Source organism: Neomonachus schauinslandi, chromosome 5 (assembly GCF_002201575.2).
Source record: "Neomonachus schauinslandi chromosome 5, ASM220157v2, whole genome shotgun sequence".
NCBI classification, from domain to species: Eukaryota; Metazoa; Chordata; class Mammalia; order Carnivora; family Phocidae; genus Neomonachus; species Neomonachus schauinslandi.
Genome location: NC_058407.1, coordinates 137,708,812 through 137,726,261, shown reverse-complemented (window position 1 = coordinate 137,726,261; position 17,450 = coordinate 137,708,812). Strand labels below are relative to the sequence as shown.

The 17,450-nt window shown below is 48.6% G+C and overlaps 1 protein-coding gene across 2 annotated transcripts in view; it reads left to right on the top strand.

Annotated features, from left to right (window-relative positions):
• Positions 1 to 4,003: 4,003 nt before the first annotated feature.
• The window catches only part of AXIN1 (axin 1), a 52,160-nt gene continuing 38,713 nt past the window's right edge, over positions 4,004 to 17,450 (top strand). For both annotated transcript variants that reach the window (XM_021698226.1, XM_021698225.1), the window contains exon 1: positions 4,004 to 4,943. In XM_021698226.1, coding sequence (XP_021553901.1) covers positions 4,066 to 4,943 — 878 coding nt within the window. In that variant the 5' untranslated portion in view covers positions 4,004 to 4,065. The remainder of the gene's footprint in view (positions 4,944 to 17,450) is intronic.

Genomic DNA, 17,450 nt, shown 5'->3' with positions numbered 1-17,450 from the left:
CGGTGAGTAGTGCGGGCCGGGCGCGCGTTCCTGCGGGGCGCGGGCCTGTGCGGCCGCCCATTGTAGGCCGCGTAGGCCGGGCCGGGCGGGCCGGGCGCGGGACCCGGAAGAGGGGCTCGGCGGGTGCGGGCTCCGGGGGCGTGCGGGGCGGCGTGCAGCCGTGGGCAGGCTGTGCACCCTGGGTGCTGCATAGGGCAGGCGTGCCGAAGGGGGGGGTGCTGGCTCGGGATGGAGACGGCCGGGGCCGTCGATGCTGGGCTGTGTGAACCTGGCAAAGTGCGGGGTTTGCTTCAGAAAAGGCAGCCCTTGCTCTGGGTGAGCGGAGGGGTGTAAGGAAGAACCAGGATTCTGAGAAGGGGTGTGGGGGGCCCCTCCTGGAGGGGCAGGGTGCGCAGCCGATGTGTTTGATTGGGTGGTGCCAGCCTGTGGGCCTGGGGCGTGTTCCGCGTGTGCCTGGGGGATCCTGGAGAGAGGCTGGACGGTGGCGCATCCCTTCCCTGTCCCTCCAGCAAAAAGTAGGGATGAGGGGATCCGAAACCCAAGGAGGGCCCTCCCGCTGAGGCAGAGCTGCCTGAGGCCGGATCCAGGTGTGGTTTGGCTTGTCTCAGTGGCCGTACTCTTTCAGGTTGATACCTTGTTCCCCAAAACTCTCTCTTGGGGGGTGGGTCTTAGTTTCGACCTCCACCCCACATTTTGGAATTCAGTCCCCCATGAAGCCAGACCTGCACGGCTCAGCTCAGCACTGAGGACAGTAGAGAAAACAAACTTCAATTCTCTGGGGATTTTTCTCAGCCCATCTCTAAGATAACTTATGAAGAGTTCTTACTGTTCATCTCAGCCCCTCCTTCTTGCTCGCCCGTATGTTCTCCGTTTCTTCAGGAAGAATCTCAGGCATATTTGGATCCACAGGCCTTGTTTTGGAGAATATACATGGTCTGAATCTGACCTCCCAGGGTAGCCGTATTTGAGTTTCAGTTTTGAGAACTTATATTGGGGGACAAGAATGGACAGGCATACAAAAAAATGTTTCTGTGGGATTTTCAGGAGGTGTGGGGGTTTCTTGGGTTTCTAGAGTCAGAAAAGTGAGTGGACTTTTTTGGGCTGCATTGGTCATTGAGAATTTAGATGGTGAAGGAATGGATTACACTGTAAAACAGTGACCCTAACCCTTTCAGAGCTTAGTTAACGGACAGGAGAATGTCAGAGTCATGCTCTATTACTTCCGCACTCCGCAGAAATCAAGAGTTGAAAAGTTACATTTGAGTAAAATAAACAAACATATAGACATGTATAGCATTGAGCTGGCTGCCATGGCACCTGGGGGGTATGCCTCAGCAGTGACTACAGGAGATTTTAAATGCCTTATCAGGGTTGTAGGTTACTTTTATGGAATCCTTTTATTGATGGTGGTTACAGGCTGTTGGCCAGATTCAATGCTTGTGGGCATTTGACTCTACCCTGAGTTAACATTAACTGCTTTATGTGTGGTATGCACGTGTGTACACTAAACGCTTGGTGTGCTTCTATGTGGAACCCAGAGATTGAGGGAGTTAGAGCGTGTTTTGATAACGTCAGTAATTTGGAGAGGTGTTCATATGCTTCCGGGGACACCAAAGGTTTTCTGTCAGTTGACAGCCAAAAATAGATGTGAGTTATAAGAACTATTTCTTCCGGGCAATGAAAAATAGTTTAAAATGATTAGGGGGACTTGTTCACACGTGAATTAAGATGTTAGTTTTTAGAGACAGCCCCAGTTTTGTAATAAATGGCTAGATCTTGAGTTTTGTTGTTGTTTTTATAGCACAGTAGTTCAGCATCTATGAAGGGCTAACGTTTGGCATCTACGACAGTTGGCATTTGCCTTCATGTCAGTGAATGAAATTATTTATTGGTTGCAAGACCTTGTGCTAGGTGCTGTGGGTCCTGCAGAAAATGTTTAATCAGGCTGCTACTAATAATTTACACAGGAGATCGCGTCTTCAGAGCAGGTGACAGTGACTTGTAATTAACCTCCCTTTGGAACACAGGGACTCAGTTCTTTCTGAGGGCTGGTGAAGTAAAGAGTATCTCTGAGAGTAGGGCTCAGGGGGCCAGGCGTGGGCCCTCCTTCCTAAGAAGGCGTCCTGGACAAGAGGACATTAGAGATCCATGAGCTGGTGTGGAGCTAAGACACCACAGGTGCTCATTCATGTTGACAGGGCTCAAAGAAAGCGACTTTGCAGTTGAAGTCGTCCCTGACGGCAGGGTGCCACAGCCCATGGGCCTTGACCTTAAGAAGCAGGCTGTTCCTGCTGAGATTACAGCCTACCCAGTAGTTTTCACAAAAAGTCATTAGCTGCAGAAATGTCATTTGGGGCACATTATTTTGACCAACCGTTCTCTGTCTCTGTTTCGCTTCTAGCCATCAGCTGCTGCTGGCTGGGGCGGTATGTACAGTGTGAGAATGCAGGTGTGGGGCGGATTACATGTAGGCCCTGGCCCAGAGTGTGGAGTGGTGGCCAGGGAGAGCTACCCTTTGTGTTAGCACCAGGTTTTAGGGGTTTATTTTTCTTCTTCTGGCTTGTTCAGGCATTTGGACTTGACATGCTTCTCTCCAGCCTGTTTCTAGCCAGACCACTTTGATCACGGCCGGCCACCAGGTTGGGAGGTGTAGCTCAGCTCGTGGGCTCCGTGAGCTCCTGTAGGATACGGCAGGGAGGACCGAAGACTGTGAAAGAGTCCGGATCTAGGAGAGCCTTCCTTTACACCTATGGCAGGCCTGTCGCAGCAGCAACGACAAAACCACAAAACCCGTAGTCCCCTGACCCCTAAGAGGGTAGGTAGTTTGGATTTGAGCTTATGGAGGTAGATCATGTGAGCTGTATGCTTCCTTAGCTAAAATGTATAATTGTATTTGGCCTTCATTTTCTTTTTCTATACCTTCTCCGTTCTTCAGAGTACGAAATTGCCGTTTGCTATCAGAAGGACACTTTTTTTTTTTAAGATTTTATTTATTTATTTGACAGAGACACAGCGAGAGAGGGAATACAAGCAGGGGGAGTGGGAGAGGGAGAAGCAGGCTTCCCTCTGAGCAGGGAGCCCGATGCGGGGCTCGATCCCAAGACCCTGGGATCATGACCTGAGCCGAAGGCAGACGCTTAACGACTGAGCCACCCAGGTGCCCTGGACACTTTCCTTATAAACGAGGTCAAAGGCAGCATTCTGGTGGAAGCATTTTTCAAGATTGTCCACACTGGTGGTATGAGATGACCACTGTGTGTGGGGGGGGACGGGGTGTCCTTTGATCACTTGGTTGAAGGTGCTGAAGGTGACCCGCAATTGTTCGTGTAGGTGTATGTTGAGAGTTAAAAGAACACCTCCTTGTGTGTTTGTACCTGTTAGGAGGCATACCAAGTGTGAAGTGATGGGGTAGGCAGAAGGCACAGTGGCTGTGGGCCTAGAGAATGTGGGAAGCAGACGTGACACCTGCCTGATGGTGTGTGATGTTCCATAGCTTTCTGTATCTGAATATCACAGTGACCCTGCAGTGCAGGTAGGCGATCATCCTCATTCATCTTACATGGGAGGAACCAGCTCTCATCCAAGTTTATACAGCCAGGAGGACTAGAGAGCATATTTCTTTCCTCCCATCCTCCTGCCTCCCTGGAGCTTGCAGGGAAGGACTGGTTGTGGCAAGATGGGAGGTCCCCAGGCTGCTAGTCTCCATGATGTTCTCACAGAATGACACCTGAGGGAGTGGCGCTCTCCCTGCTCTGGGTGCTTAGTTTTTAGATCCAGAGGCATTCCTGTAGTTAAAAGTTCCCAGAAATTGTTTTAATATAGCACAAACCTTGTGGCAAAAGATTGAAAATTTAAACTGAATTTCTGGCTTTGAGTTCGAGCGGGAGGGCATCATTACGAGTCTTGTCTTGAGAAAACCTCTGTGGTCATGTTTCCGTGGACCCACCTTTCCTAATCCTTGTCCTCTTAATGGTTTCAACAGGACAGATTGATTCACTTTGGAGCTATAAGTACTGATGTATTAGGGTGCAGCGCTCATTGTTCATTGACGCACAGAGTCCCAAAATGAATATCCAAGAGCAGGGTTTCCCTTTGGACCTTGGAACAAGTTTCACCGAAGATGCCCCCCGACCCCCAGTGCCTGGTGAGGAGGGTGAACTGGTGTCCACAGACCCCAGGCCCGTCAGCCACAGCTTCTGCTCCGGGAAAGGTGCCGGGGTTAAAGGTGAGACTTCAGCAGCCACTCCCAGGCGCTCGGATCTGGACCTGGGGTATGAGCCTGAGGGCAGCGCCTCACCCACCCCACCATACTTGAAGTGGGCCGAGTCGCTGCACTCCTTACTGGACGATCAAGATGGAATAAACCTGTTTCGGACTTTCCTGAAGCAGGAGGACTGTGCTGACCTGCTGGACTTCTGGTTTGCCTGCAGCGGCTTCAGGAAACTGGAGCCCTGTGACTCGAATGAGGAGAAGAGGCTGAAGCTGGCCAAAGCTATTTACCGCAAGTATATCCTTGATAACAATGGCATCGTGTCCAGGCAGACGAAGCCAGCTACCAAGAGCTTCATAAAGGACTGCATCATGAAGCAGCTGATTGATCCTGCCATGTTTGACCAGGCCCAGACGGAAATCCAGTCCACCATGGAAGAGAACACCTACCCCTCTTTCCTCAAGTCTGATATTTATTTGGAATATACGAGGACAGGCTCGGAGAGCCCGAAGCTCTGTAGTGACCAGAGCTCTGGGTCAGGGACAGGGAAGGGCATACCTGGATACCTGCCCACTCTGAACGAAGATGAGGAATGGAAGTGTGACCAAGACCAAGATGAAGACAGTGGCAGAGACCCTGCTCCCCCTGGCAGGCTCACACAGAAGCTGCTTCTGGAGACGGCCGCCCCGCGGGCCTCCTCAAGTAGACGGTACAGCGAAGGCAGAGAATTCAGGTGAGTCAGATGCAGGGCGTCCGTGTCTGTGCTCACATCCGAGACCTGGAGGACTGGCAAGGGAAAGGTGTCGGGAAGGAGCGGTCTTGTCTCTCAGCCCCCAAGTGGGTATGCTCCTGCTGCTGGGGGTGAGTTGTGGTGTTCGTTCTTCTTCATGATACCTTCACGTTTGTCATTAAATGTTTTTAATATTTGTGAGTTGAGGACACTTTTGTTAAGAGCAGTCTAAATAATATATGGCTTTGTATCCCATTAAGAGTCTTGGAAGTCTAAAAGTCTTGACATTCGAACTTACCCTTTAGCAGTAACATTTGTACTCTCTTGCATAGGAGGTGGGCTTACTCCATTGATGCAATCCTTGTGGCCTAATAGAGGAGTGGATATGTAAAAGCATCAATCCGTAGAGAATTCTGGATCGTTGCATTTTTGTGACAGTTTTCCAAGATTCTTCCTGGAGGTTGGGAAGTGTTGGCGGGAGGCTGCCATGCAGCAAATTGTCAGAGCACTTTGGGAACCTCCTGTGAATGTAGTTCTAGGGGTGGACCATTCTCCCCTCTGCTGACAACATGAGTGCTGCTGTATGGTCCATTCCCAGTGGCATTAGCATTTGTGGGTATAACTTGTGCATATAGCCACATTGCAACTTGGGAGGTGCCAGTGGTGCGATCAAGAGGTTGTTCCAGCTTGGGAAACCCGTATCTTCATTCTCTTTTCTTGGTAGTCCCTTCTGTGCTTACTGGAGATTTATTTGGCATGGATTGGAGCCTCTTGCCAGTGCGAGCGATGTTGGCAGGGCACTTCTGTTTCCCACTCATTTCCCTGTAGCTGGTCCCAGGGACATCTGCCTGTGAAACTTTCAAAGTGGGGAATCCGCCTGACCCTTGCTGATTTAATCAGTCAGAATCCTCTCCTCTCCTGTGGTATTATTAAAACCTGGATCATTTCTTTAAGCTTATGGTGGTAGAGAAACTGGCTACTTGCTAATAAACACAGGACTAAACATTTCTAAGGGTTTTTGTTTTTTAAGATTTTATTTATTTATATGAAAGAAATAGAGACAGTGAGAGAGGGAACACAAGCAGGGGGAGTGGGAGAGGGAGAAGCAGACTCCCCGCCGAGCAGGGAGCCCGATGCGGGACTCGATCCCAGGACCCTGGGATCATGACCTGAGCTGAAGGCAGATGCCAAACGACTGAGCCACCCAGGCACCCTAAACATTTCTAAGGTTTAAATATCATTTAAGTGATGTGATTCAAGATACAGCATTTGAAGTAATTTTTGTGTGCCTTTTGCTCATTGTCTTGAGCTAAACACTATTGATATAGCAAGCTTTTTAGAGCAGAACTTGCCATAAAATTATTCTAAGTAAGCCTAGTAACTGATACAGTTTTTGTTTTATTTATTTTTTATTTTAAAAATTTTAAAAAATATTTTATTTATTTATTTGACAGAGAGGGAGTGTGCACAAGCAGGGGGAGAGGCAGGCAGAGGGAGAAGCAGGCTTCCTGCTGAGCAGGGAGCCCGATACGGGACTCGATCCCAGGACCCTGGGATCATGACCTGAGCCGAAGGCAGACGCTTAACCGACTGAGCCACCCAGGCGCCCGACACAGTTTTTAACCAACTGAGCCACCCAGGCGCCCCCGACACAGTTTTTAAAACCCAATCTAAAATGATTTAATTGGAACAGTTTTAAGATGGGATTAAATCGGAGGCCTGGGCTTCAGGGGGAAAATTTTGAGCTCAATTCTGACTCCTTTCTTTCTTTCTGTCTTTTTTTCTTTCTTGATTTTACTTCTAAATAATTTCTACAACCCAGGGTGGGGCTTGAGCATAGAACCCCAAGATCATGTCATATACACTACCAGCTGAGCCGGCCAGGTGCCCCAGGGCTCAGGAATTTTTTAAATCAGAAATCAGAATTGGCTGGCTCAGTTGGTGGAGAGAGTGACTTTTGACCTTGGGGTCGTGAGTTCGAGCCCCAGTTTGGGTATAGAGATTACTTAAAAAAAAAAAAAAAAATTCCTGAGCCCCATTCTGCACTTTTTTCAGTTCTCAAACAGCAACTTTGCTTTTTCTTTCTTTGGTTTGCTCTATTTGTAATACACAATGTTTGCTTTTAAATTAATAGAATATGTTGGCATCACTTGTTTAAGTGGGTTGAGCTCTAAGGACTGTGGTACATTTTAGTTTTGACTTGCTTGTCATGGAGCTGCTGGTGGCAGAGGAAGGCTGGAGTTTGAGAGTCCCATCTGCAGTTGAACACCATGCCGCTCGAGGTTGCTTGTGATGCTTTTGTGGGTGGCGGATCTCTGATGTCAGGGGCATCATTTACTAGTACTGACAGGGTGTGGAGTCCAGCACATTCTACTTGTCCGGCAAGGGTGTGCACTTAGGATGCACTAGGTTGGAAGTCATAGAAGTCCAGCCCACCCTGGCTTAAACAGTGAAGGGGATTGGTTGACTGAGATCAATGAAAAGTCCATAGGCAGGGCCAGCCTCAGATGTGGTTTGATCTGGACTCCAGCCATTTTTCTTTTAAAGACTTTATTGTTTTAGAGCAGTTTGAGGTTATCAGCAAAAATGAGAGAAAGGTACAGAGGTTCCCCTCACCCCCACCCCCACAAACACACAGCCTCCCGGATTATCAGCACTCCGCACCAGAGCAGTGCGTCTGTTAAAGCGGACAGAACTACATCAACACCATTACCACCCAAAGTCCGCGGTTTGCATCGGGGTTGGTGCCTGGCGCTGGGCACGCTGGGGGCTGGATGAAGGTGTGGTGACGCGGAACCAGCATCATAATGTCGTACAGAGCTGTTCTGAAAATTCTCTCTGCCTCTGCCTATTCATCCTGTCCTCTCCCCCAACCCCAGGAAACTGCTTTTGCCTTCTCCAGAACGTCGTGCTCTTGGAATCATACAGCGTGTGCCTTTTCTAACTGGCTTCTTTCACTTGGTGACCTAATGTTCCTCCATGTCTTCCCATGGCTTGTAGCTCATTTCTGTTTAGCGCTGGATGATAGTTCATTGTGTGGATGGACAACGGTTAATTTATGCGCTTGCCTGCTGAAGGACGGCTCCATTGCTCCCAAGTTCTGGCAATCATTAATAAAACTGCAGTAAACTTCTGTGGTGCAGGTTTTTGTGTGGACAGAAGTTTACACCTCCTTTGGGTAAACACCATGGAGCGCGATTGCTGGGTCATAAGGTGAGAGCACATTTAGTTTTGTAAGAAACTGCTGCTTCTCTTCTTTGTCTCTGCCTTCCCGTGGCCAGTTTTGCTGGCAGGTTGGAGGTGGTTACTGTAGTGACCTTGGGCTCCAGGCTCCCTTGCTTTGTAAACAGACACTGCCCCCAGCATTCGAAGGAGGTCCTGCATTTTGCTCTGTATGGCCAGGGGTTCTGTGTGCCTCTGTCCTGACTATTCCAGCATAATCTTTGTGCAAAGGCCCGGGACTGTGCTGCTGGGCTTCGCATCAAGTAGGGTAAACCAGAAGGCACAGAAGGTGCCCACTGCTCCCCAGTGGTGGACATGGTCCTCCAAAGGAAGGGAAGAGGAGGGTGGGTGCTGCCTGCTGCTAAGGGGGCTGGGGGCTGGCCTGAAATCTCCTTATTGGGGGATGCACTTCCTGTGGGCAGCAGGTGCCTCCCATAAGCATTGATTCTTCATGGAGAAGTGTGTCTGGAGGGCCATTATTTAGGGTCTCCCGACCTGAGCCCTACAGTCCCATAGGTTCTCCATCCTGGGGCTGGTCCGATTGTGTTCTCTGGTGTTGTTCAACCTCCCTGACGGGGCATGGCTCTTTCCCCATAGGAGGCCTGAGTGTCAGTCTTCATTTGGCCGTGCAGGTGTGCACGTGGCTGTTCTTCATACAGCCAACTTGTGAAAAGTTAAATGAGCATTGTGCTTAGGTCTCTGTCAAAGCTCAGAAAACACCTGTGCCCCTGGCCTTTTTCTGCATTTATCCTGCTCACCTGGGGTCCTTTTGAGCCCCTGGGCCAAGGGATCCCAGAATTCCTTGCTCTCCGTGTCTCTGCAAATTCTGTTCTCTGTGTCTCTGTAAATTTTCCTAGTCTCTATTGCCATAGTCAGTGAACTTTGAACATAACTTTGGTTGGTTCACACCCACCATTTTAACTGGTGTGAATTGACAAAAGGTTCTCTGATGATGCATGTGATTTGGCATTAGGGCCCAGGGGCTGTAAGACATAGCTGGCAGGCTCAGGTTTTACTCCCCCATCAGACGTGTGGCATGGGGGCGCCTGGGCGTCTGCCTTTGGCTCAGGTCCTGATCCCAGGGTCATGGTATTGAGCCCCATGTTGTGTAGCGCGTCAGGCTCCCTGTTCAGCTGGGAGCCTGCTTCTGCCTCTCCCTCTGCACCCCCTGCCCCCTGGCTAGTGTGCACATGCTCTCACTCAAATAAATGAATAAAACCTTTTTTTTAAAAGATTTAATTTATTTGACAGAGAGAGAGAGCATAAGCAGGAGGAGTGGCAAGCAGAGGGAGAGGGAGAAGCAGGCTCCCTGCTGAGCAGAGAGCCTGACGTGGGGCTCGATTCCAGGACCCTGGGATCATGACCTGAGCCGAAGGCAGACGCTTAACCGACTGAGCCACCCAGGTGCACCATGAATAAAATCTTTAAAAAGAAAAAAAAAGTGTGGCCTGGCCCTCCAGGTGTGTTCAGGGACTGTGTGGGAGGGCCTGTGTCACATTCTCCTCCTGGCCCTGGTTGGTCACCTGCCTTGGCCCTTGAACCATCCACACTTAGCAGTAGCTGCTGGATTTGATGACTGACATTTGCAAATGCTTTCCATTTCTCTTTACTACCCTTACCTTCTTCACTGGCTGAGAAGTTCCCCAAGGACAGGGTCTCAAGTATTTTCTTGCGTCTTCCTGGTGAGCCAGCCCAGTGAGGAGCTGCTGGTCAGGGCTGGTCGTCATGGTCATGGCCAGAGAGTAGACCATGGATACCCTTCATAGCGGGAGCAACTCAGCACTTAAAGGGCCGACAACCAGGGTGCTTGGCGGCTCGGTCGGCAGAGCGTGCGACTCTTGATCTCAGGGTTATATGTTTGAGCCCCACTTTGGGTGTAGAGATTACTTAAAAATAAAAAAATTAAAAAGTAAAGGTCGGACAACTGGCCCTTCCTCTCTAAGGTCCCTTCGGAGTTTGGCTGAGGAACTGTCTGACCTGTTTCTTGGCTTTTTGATTGTATTTCTGGTAGTGGCTTAAAAGGTCAAGAGAGGAAATGTAAAAAGAGGAAATGCCCCAGATATATACAATTTCACATGGAAGGCAGAAAAGTAAGATTGATTTTGGGTTTCTGATTGGAGTTCAAGTTGAAGGGGGTTAGGTGTTGGCTCTAGCAGTGGTGGCTTGGCTTTAGTGTGCGCCCTTGGGCCTCTTTGCTTGGACCTCCAGCAAATTCTCTTCACTGGTGAGTTTTTAGACCATTTGTGATGGAGGGAAGCTCATTTTTAAAATCCGGCTCTCGGGCGCCTGGGTGGCTCAGATGGTTAAGCGTCTGCCTTCGGCTCGGGTCATGATCCCAGGGTCCTGGGATCGAGTCCCACATCGGGCTCCCGGCTCAGCGGGGAGCCTGCGTCTCCCTCTGACCCTCTCCCCTCTCATGCTGTTTCTCTCTCACTCGCTCTCTAAAAAATAAATAAAATCTTTAAAAAAAAATAAAAATTAAAAAAATAAAATAAAAATAAAATCCGGCTCTCCCTGAAGTCCTCCCTTGCTTATTCTACGGTAGTGATTGTGGTTCCTCTGTGAGGGGCATGAAGCTTAGGGAGAGAGCATGGCCCTGTTGCCATTTCCTTGTCATCTTCCATATGTGTGACTCTTTCAGCTGGATGAATTTCTTTAACCGAACAGATGATCCCAGAGTAGGTGACCAGAGATGTTTTCAGACAGATCTTAGTATGCAGCCGTGGGGTTCTCAAGTCAGGAGTGTGCAGATCTTCTCACTCACCTTGCCAGCTGGATGGGGAGAACAGTAAGCCTGGTGGTTTAGCTTAATGACCCCTCACTTGATGACTTTTCCACTAGGCAGTGTCTTGTGAGGTCAGCCTTCTGGTCTGTGATGGTGGGAAGTTGCTGTATCTGTCAGTGCTTATCTGTAAAATGGGGAGGATGAAGTGCTAACTGCCTAATGAGGTTGTCACAGCGCTTCCGTGTCATAACGCCTGGGGGTGATTACACCAGCCCGTGCCTGCACAGAGCAGGTGCTCAGTAAATTTCAGTTCTTGCATTGGTGGCTCTTCTTCATCTTCATCATCTTCATCGTTGTCTGTTAGACGTTGGTGAAGTTTGTATCAGAATTACAGATGGTTTCAAAGATATGAATGACATGCTCAGATTTTAATAACATATTTCCTTCAAGGGAGGCATAGTAATTCTCCACCCCAAACCTGTTCCTCTTGTAATCATTCCAGCCTCCAGCAGCGGCACCACCATCTACCAGGTCAACCCAAACCACCGGATCCCTGCTTCCTTCACCCCCACGTCTGGTACAGCAGCAAGTTCTGGTTCCCTGCCCAATGTGTGCTAAATCCCTCTGCTTCTTGCTGTCTGCATGCCGGCTCCCACCTCCTCCTCCTGGGCCGCTACAGAACCATTTTTTTTTAAGTAGGCTCCACGCATGGAGCTCAACATGGGGCTCAAACTCATGACCCTGAGATCGAGATCTGAGCTGAGTTCAAGAGTCGACGCTTAACCGGCTGAGCCCCCCAGGCGCCCCACCACAGAACCTTCTACCTAGGCCTCTGTCTTTTCTCCCCACAGCGCCAAAGCAGTCTTTCCTAAGCGCAAGTCTGATCGCATCATCCCTTTTTCCAGCTCTGTCAGGACTCCCAGTGCACCCTGACTCAACCCTAAGCTCCTACGATACATGCATGCCCGTACTGGACTCCCATCACAGGACCTCAGACGTGCTGTGTGCATTTCATATACCTGTCAGTGGGGTAGGACTGGCCATTAAAATTTTTAAATTAATTACGGGAGAGTCTAAAAGTGTTTTTTCTCTGCTTTAGTCATATAAAACTCCATGGTCTTCAACAGGTTTCAGCAGAGTCCAGCAAAATATCTGTAGTTAGATATCAGACTGGAGAATTCTGGAATAGAGAGGCCTCTTTGCCTTGACCTCTGTATCAGTGGGTTTATGAAAAGGAAGTGCTTGTAGAGAGCTGACGAGCAATGTTGTTGACCGGGGCCCTTTGCGTGAACTGCGCTGCCCATGGCTCTGACGTGCAGCTGCAGCTATTTTAGGAGAGTGTGGGCTTGATGTGCTTGGCCTGGTGTGCAGTTCTTGGAACTGAGCCATACCTATAGGTCAGCTGCTTGGTGTCACTGCCCATTCGCAGGTTTATGCCCCAGTGTCACAGAGATTTGAATTTGACTCTTACTCACCAGCTCTGTTAATCTTTTTTACAGTCCTGACTTCATTTACATCAGTGTACCGTGTAGATATTACAAGTACGGGGATTTGGGTGAGTAGTGGTAGTTCAGTTAGGAAAGCAAGGCAGTCTAATAATTCTTTCTCCAGTTTGGGACCCACATGAGAGGCTGCACACCTGTGTGTAGAGGGGAATCAGTGTTGCTTTATTTTCCCCGTGTCACATCAGTACAAATGCTCAGTTTAGTGAGCCACTCGGGGTCCTTTTAGAGCCTGTTAATTCCAGAAAGTGTTTGATCTGAGGAAACAGTTCAGTATATCTCTTCTGTCCCTTTGTGGGACTGAGGCTGGTTACCTGACTTCAGCGTCTTCAGAGAGCCCACAAAAGAGGCGTGAAGGGGCTCAGCCTTGCCCCTCCATGTCCCCCCGGCAGTTGGACTCCCATTGCTGGGTGGGTTCCAGTATTGGCCCAAGAGCCTTCTCTGTGAACCATTGAAACTTCAGGTAGCAACTGGACTTGGCTCTTCTGGTTTCAAGGGACAGAGGTGGCTAGGTGCTTGGGTGGGTGTCATCGTTAGCCCCGCAGCAGCAGGGAGCTCTCTGTCCATTCCTGGGCCATCTGCTCATCCAGCTCTGTGCACTTTGAGCTATTTAAATGCTTTTTGTTTTTGGTATTGACCCCCTCTGGATCTTTACTCATCTTCAGTCTGTAGCGCCAGTGTCTTCTCTTGAACCAACATTTGAAGATTTATTTATTTATTTGAGAGAGAGAGAACGTGCGCACATGAGTGTGGGGGAGGGGCAGAGGGAGCAGGAGAGAGAGAATCTCAAGCAGACTCTGTGCTGAGCACGGACCCCCGACACAGGGCTTCATCCCAGGACCCTGAGATCACAGCCTGAGCCAAAATCAGTAGTTGGACGCTTAACTGAATAGTGAGCCACCAAGGCGCCCCTTGAACCAACATTTAAAAATAATCATGAAGGAGGACCTGGCTGGCTCAGTTGGTAGAGCATGGGGCTCTTGATCTCACGGTCATGAGTTCAAGCCCCATGTTGGGTGTAGAGATTACTTAAAAAAAAAAGTCGTTAAGAATGTTGCTTGCAGTGTTACTTGTGATAGCTAACAGCATAACTCAAATGTCCAATTGTGGGGTCGAATGCACAGGGATTTTTTTTCTGTACGGTTGGAGAATGTAGACTTTTTATTTTCTACTTTGTGTTTATTTCTACATTTTCCAAATTCCTATAAAACATATTTATAGAAAGTGTGTTATTAAAATACATACAGAAGTATGTTGTAAGGTCTAAATTATATGCTGTATTCAAAAGCCTATTTTTTCTTTAAGAAGGATGCATGTAAATGTTTCCTTTTCATATGATCTTAGATATTTTTAATGTTTGCACTACTATCAGTATTTTAAGTTAATTTTAATTTTTCTGAAAAAGCATGGAGGCAAGGAAAAACTCAAATAATACCAAAAGGCTGATAACTGGGGTACCTGGGTGGCTCAGTCGTTAAGCGTCTGTCTTTGGCTCAGGTCGTAATCCCAGGATCCTGGGATCGAGCCCCGCGTTGGGCTCCTTGCTCCACAGGAAGCCTGCTTCTCCCTCTCCCACTCCCACTGCTTGTGTTCCCTCTCTTGTTGTGTCTCTCTCTGTCAAATAAATAAATAAAATACTTAAAAAAAAAAAAAGGCTGATAACTAAGCTTGGCAGTCCATGTCCCCCCTCCCAGTTATTTCCAGCTGTGTCTTACACTCATGTATGAGTCTGCTCAGGCTGCCCCCACAAAACACCATAGCCATGGGGGCTTAAACAGCACACATTTACCTCTCACAATTCTGGTGGCTGGAAGTTCCGGATCAAGGCCCGGCAGGGAGATTTCTTTGCAAGGCCTCTTGGTCTGGCTTTCAAACGGCCACCATCTATCTCACTGTGTGCCTGGAGTGGGAGCAGCTCCCTGCTCTGTCTGAGTAAGGACTCTAATCCTGTTGGGTCAGGGCCCCCGACTCACAGCCTCATTCAAATTTCACCTTCTTTAGAGGCTCCCTCCAAATGCAGCTGCACTGGGGTCAGGGCTCCGGAATGGATTTGGGGTGGTGTAGACTTGTGGTCCCTCACACCTACCTTTCTGAGTGTGGCTGCTGTGTGTGTGGAGGAGCGCTTGAGTGGGTTTGTAATTCCAGTCTGGGGGATGTTCAGAAGTTAAAGCATTTGCACTACTGTCTTCTTTCTTACAGCCTTGTTCCCGAGAAGCCTGACTCCATTCTATTTATATTCCCGTAGATGTGGCTATCCCCTTCTCTCTGAACATTTCTTGGATGTTTTATCAGCAGTGCTGTCTCATAGTACTTGCTGTGGGGTTTTTTAATTTCTTTGTGCTGAAGAAACTAGTCCTTCAATTTTGGGAGTTTGTTAAATGTTATTTCTTCAATAATTTCCTATTTCCCATTTTCACTGTTTTCTCATTTTAGAGCTTCCTATTATTTAGAAGTTGGACCATCTGGAATGAACCTTTAAATTTTAAATCTCTTTTTCTCCTACTTTTCTCCTAAATTTTTCTGCCCTTGTTTTCTTTTTCTTTTTCTTTTTTTTTTAAGATTTTATTCATTTGAGACACAGATATACACAGAGAGAGAGAACACAAGCAGGGGGAGCAGCAGAGGGAGAGGGAGAAGCAGGCTCTCTGCTGAGCAAGGAGCCCGATGTGGGGCTCGATCCCAGGACCCTGGGATCATGCATGACCTGAGCCGAAGGCAGAGGCTTAACCATCTGAGCCACCCAGACACCCCCTGCCCTTGTTTTCTGAATATACACTCTACTGTACTTTTTCTGCTCATGGGTCAACATTTAAAAATCGTTCTGGAGAGGGGGGCCTGGGTGGTTCAGTCGTTGGGCATCTGCCTTCGGCTTGGGTCATGATCCCAGGGTCCTGGGATCGAGTCCTGCGTCAGGCTCCCTGCTCCGCAGGAGGCCTGCTTCTCCCTCTCCCACTCCCCCTACTTGTGTTCCCTCTCTCGCTGTCTCTCTCTGTCAAATAAATTACATAAATAATCTTTAAAAAAAAAAAATCTTTCTGGAGGGGCGCCTGGGTGGCTCAGTCGGTTGGGCGTCTGCCTTCGGCTCAGGTCATGATCCCAGGGTCCTGGGATCCAGCCCCGCGTTGGGCTCCCTGCTCAGCGGGAAGCCTGCTTCTCCCTCTCCCACTCCCCCTGCTTGTGTTCCCTCTCTCGCTGTCTCTTTTTCTCTGTCAAATAAATAAATAAAAATTGAAAAAAAAATCTTTCTGGAGATGTTAGTTATTACTTCTTAATTGTTGTTTGCCCAGCTTTCTGCGTAGGATAGTCTTTGTGTCCTCCTAGTTCCTTTCTTAATGGTTTGTTTTGGTTTCTGTCCTCCTTGCTGGAAGTTTTACCCAAATGATCCTTGGCTGTTCTTGTTTAAAAGTGAGGTACCAGGGGCGCCTGGGTGGCTCAGTCAGGTAAGCGTCTGCCTTCTGCTCAGGTCATGATCCCAGGGTCCTGGGATCGAGTCCCTCATTAGGCTCCCTGCTCAGTGGGGAGTCTGCTTCCCCCTCTCCCTCTGCCATTCACTGGGCTGTGCTCTCTGGCTCTCTCTATTTCTCTGTCAAATAAAATCTTTATTTATTTTCTTTTTCCCTTTTAAAGATTTTATTTATTTGACAGAGAGACAACAAGAGAGGGAACACAAGCAGGGGGAGTGGGAGAGGGAGAAGCAGGCTTCTTGCCGAGCAGGGAGCCCGATGTGGGGCTCGATCCCAGGACCCTGGGATCATGACCCGAGCCGAAGGCAGTCACCCAACCAACTAAGCCACCCAGGCGCCTAAATAAAATATTTAAAAAATAAAGTAAAAGTGAGGCTCTAGAGATACTGGTTGAAAGCTGCATGTGAGCTGGCCTTTTTGAGTGGTATACTCAGTGTTCACGCTGCCAGTGGACTTTCTTTGTGGGGTCTTTTCTCTGGGGTGATTTGCTTCCCCTTGAGAGGGATGCTTTAAGTCCCCCCTTTTTGTGGGGGCTGGCTGTTGGATTCTGGAGCTGAACAGATAAGGGAGTTTGGGGTTTCCCAGGTGCCCATGCACACTTTCATCTAGTTCCTCAATTTTCAGTCTTAGTCCCTGTAATGTCTTGCCCTGTACCTGATTTCCCTAAATAGGAGCCTTTGATTTTCATTCTTCCAGCGATTGTCTCTGATGTCCTACAGGAATGTGTGAGGAGGAGTTGTGTGACTGTGCTGGATGTGAGGACAGGGCCCTGAAGGCCTGCCTTCCCCTCACATGTTGCTCAAACAGTTCTTGTCGTTAGCATCATGCCCTCTGTCCTCCCTCAGTAGGGAGGTATGGTTGGTTATTGCCAAGAAGTCCCGCATATATGTGGGAGGAAGACTGCCCCTCGTATGTATAGAGCTAGGCCTGGTTTGCAAAGGTAAGAGAACTCTGTGAGAAGAAATCTGTGAAGGAAAAGGAGATGTGAGCATGCAGTTTAGCGGAGGTCTGATGTGATTACTGTAAAATATATGATTTGGAGGTGGCAGCATTGTGAAAGAGTTCTTTCTTTTTTTGTGAAAATTCATTCAGGATGTCTGTAATACCCCGAGATCACTCAGTGAATAAAAATCCTATGCATACGTGTAACTTCTTCGGAGCACATTTCCCCTGTGGGTCAGGCTTGCCCGTACTGATGTAGCTGAAGGGTTGGAGTCTTGGGGTAGATGTAGCTGCTGTTTTTCCTTCTTGTGTGACTCTTGGTTTGTTACTGGATCTTCCTGAGGACGTTTGTTCTTCTTAGAGGGGACAGTTGATCCCTATTCTGGTAATGGACTATTATACGATCATGACGTTTCAGATAACAAAAGGAGAGTAAAGGGCAGTGGTACACACATGTCCAAGAAAAGCTGTGTCTGAGCAGACAGGGAAAGATACCTCTACTGTGTGTAGCTCAGTACAGCTGCCCCTCTAGAAGGAGAATTGACAGAAATACAGATGCATTCATTCAGTGAGTGCTGTATGCCAACTGTTATTCTAGCAGCTGGAGATTCACCAGTGAACAAAGCAGACAGAATCCCTCCGCTCATGGAGCTTA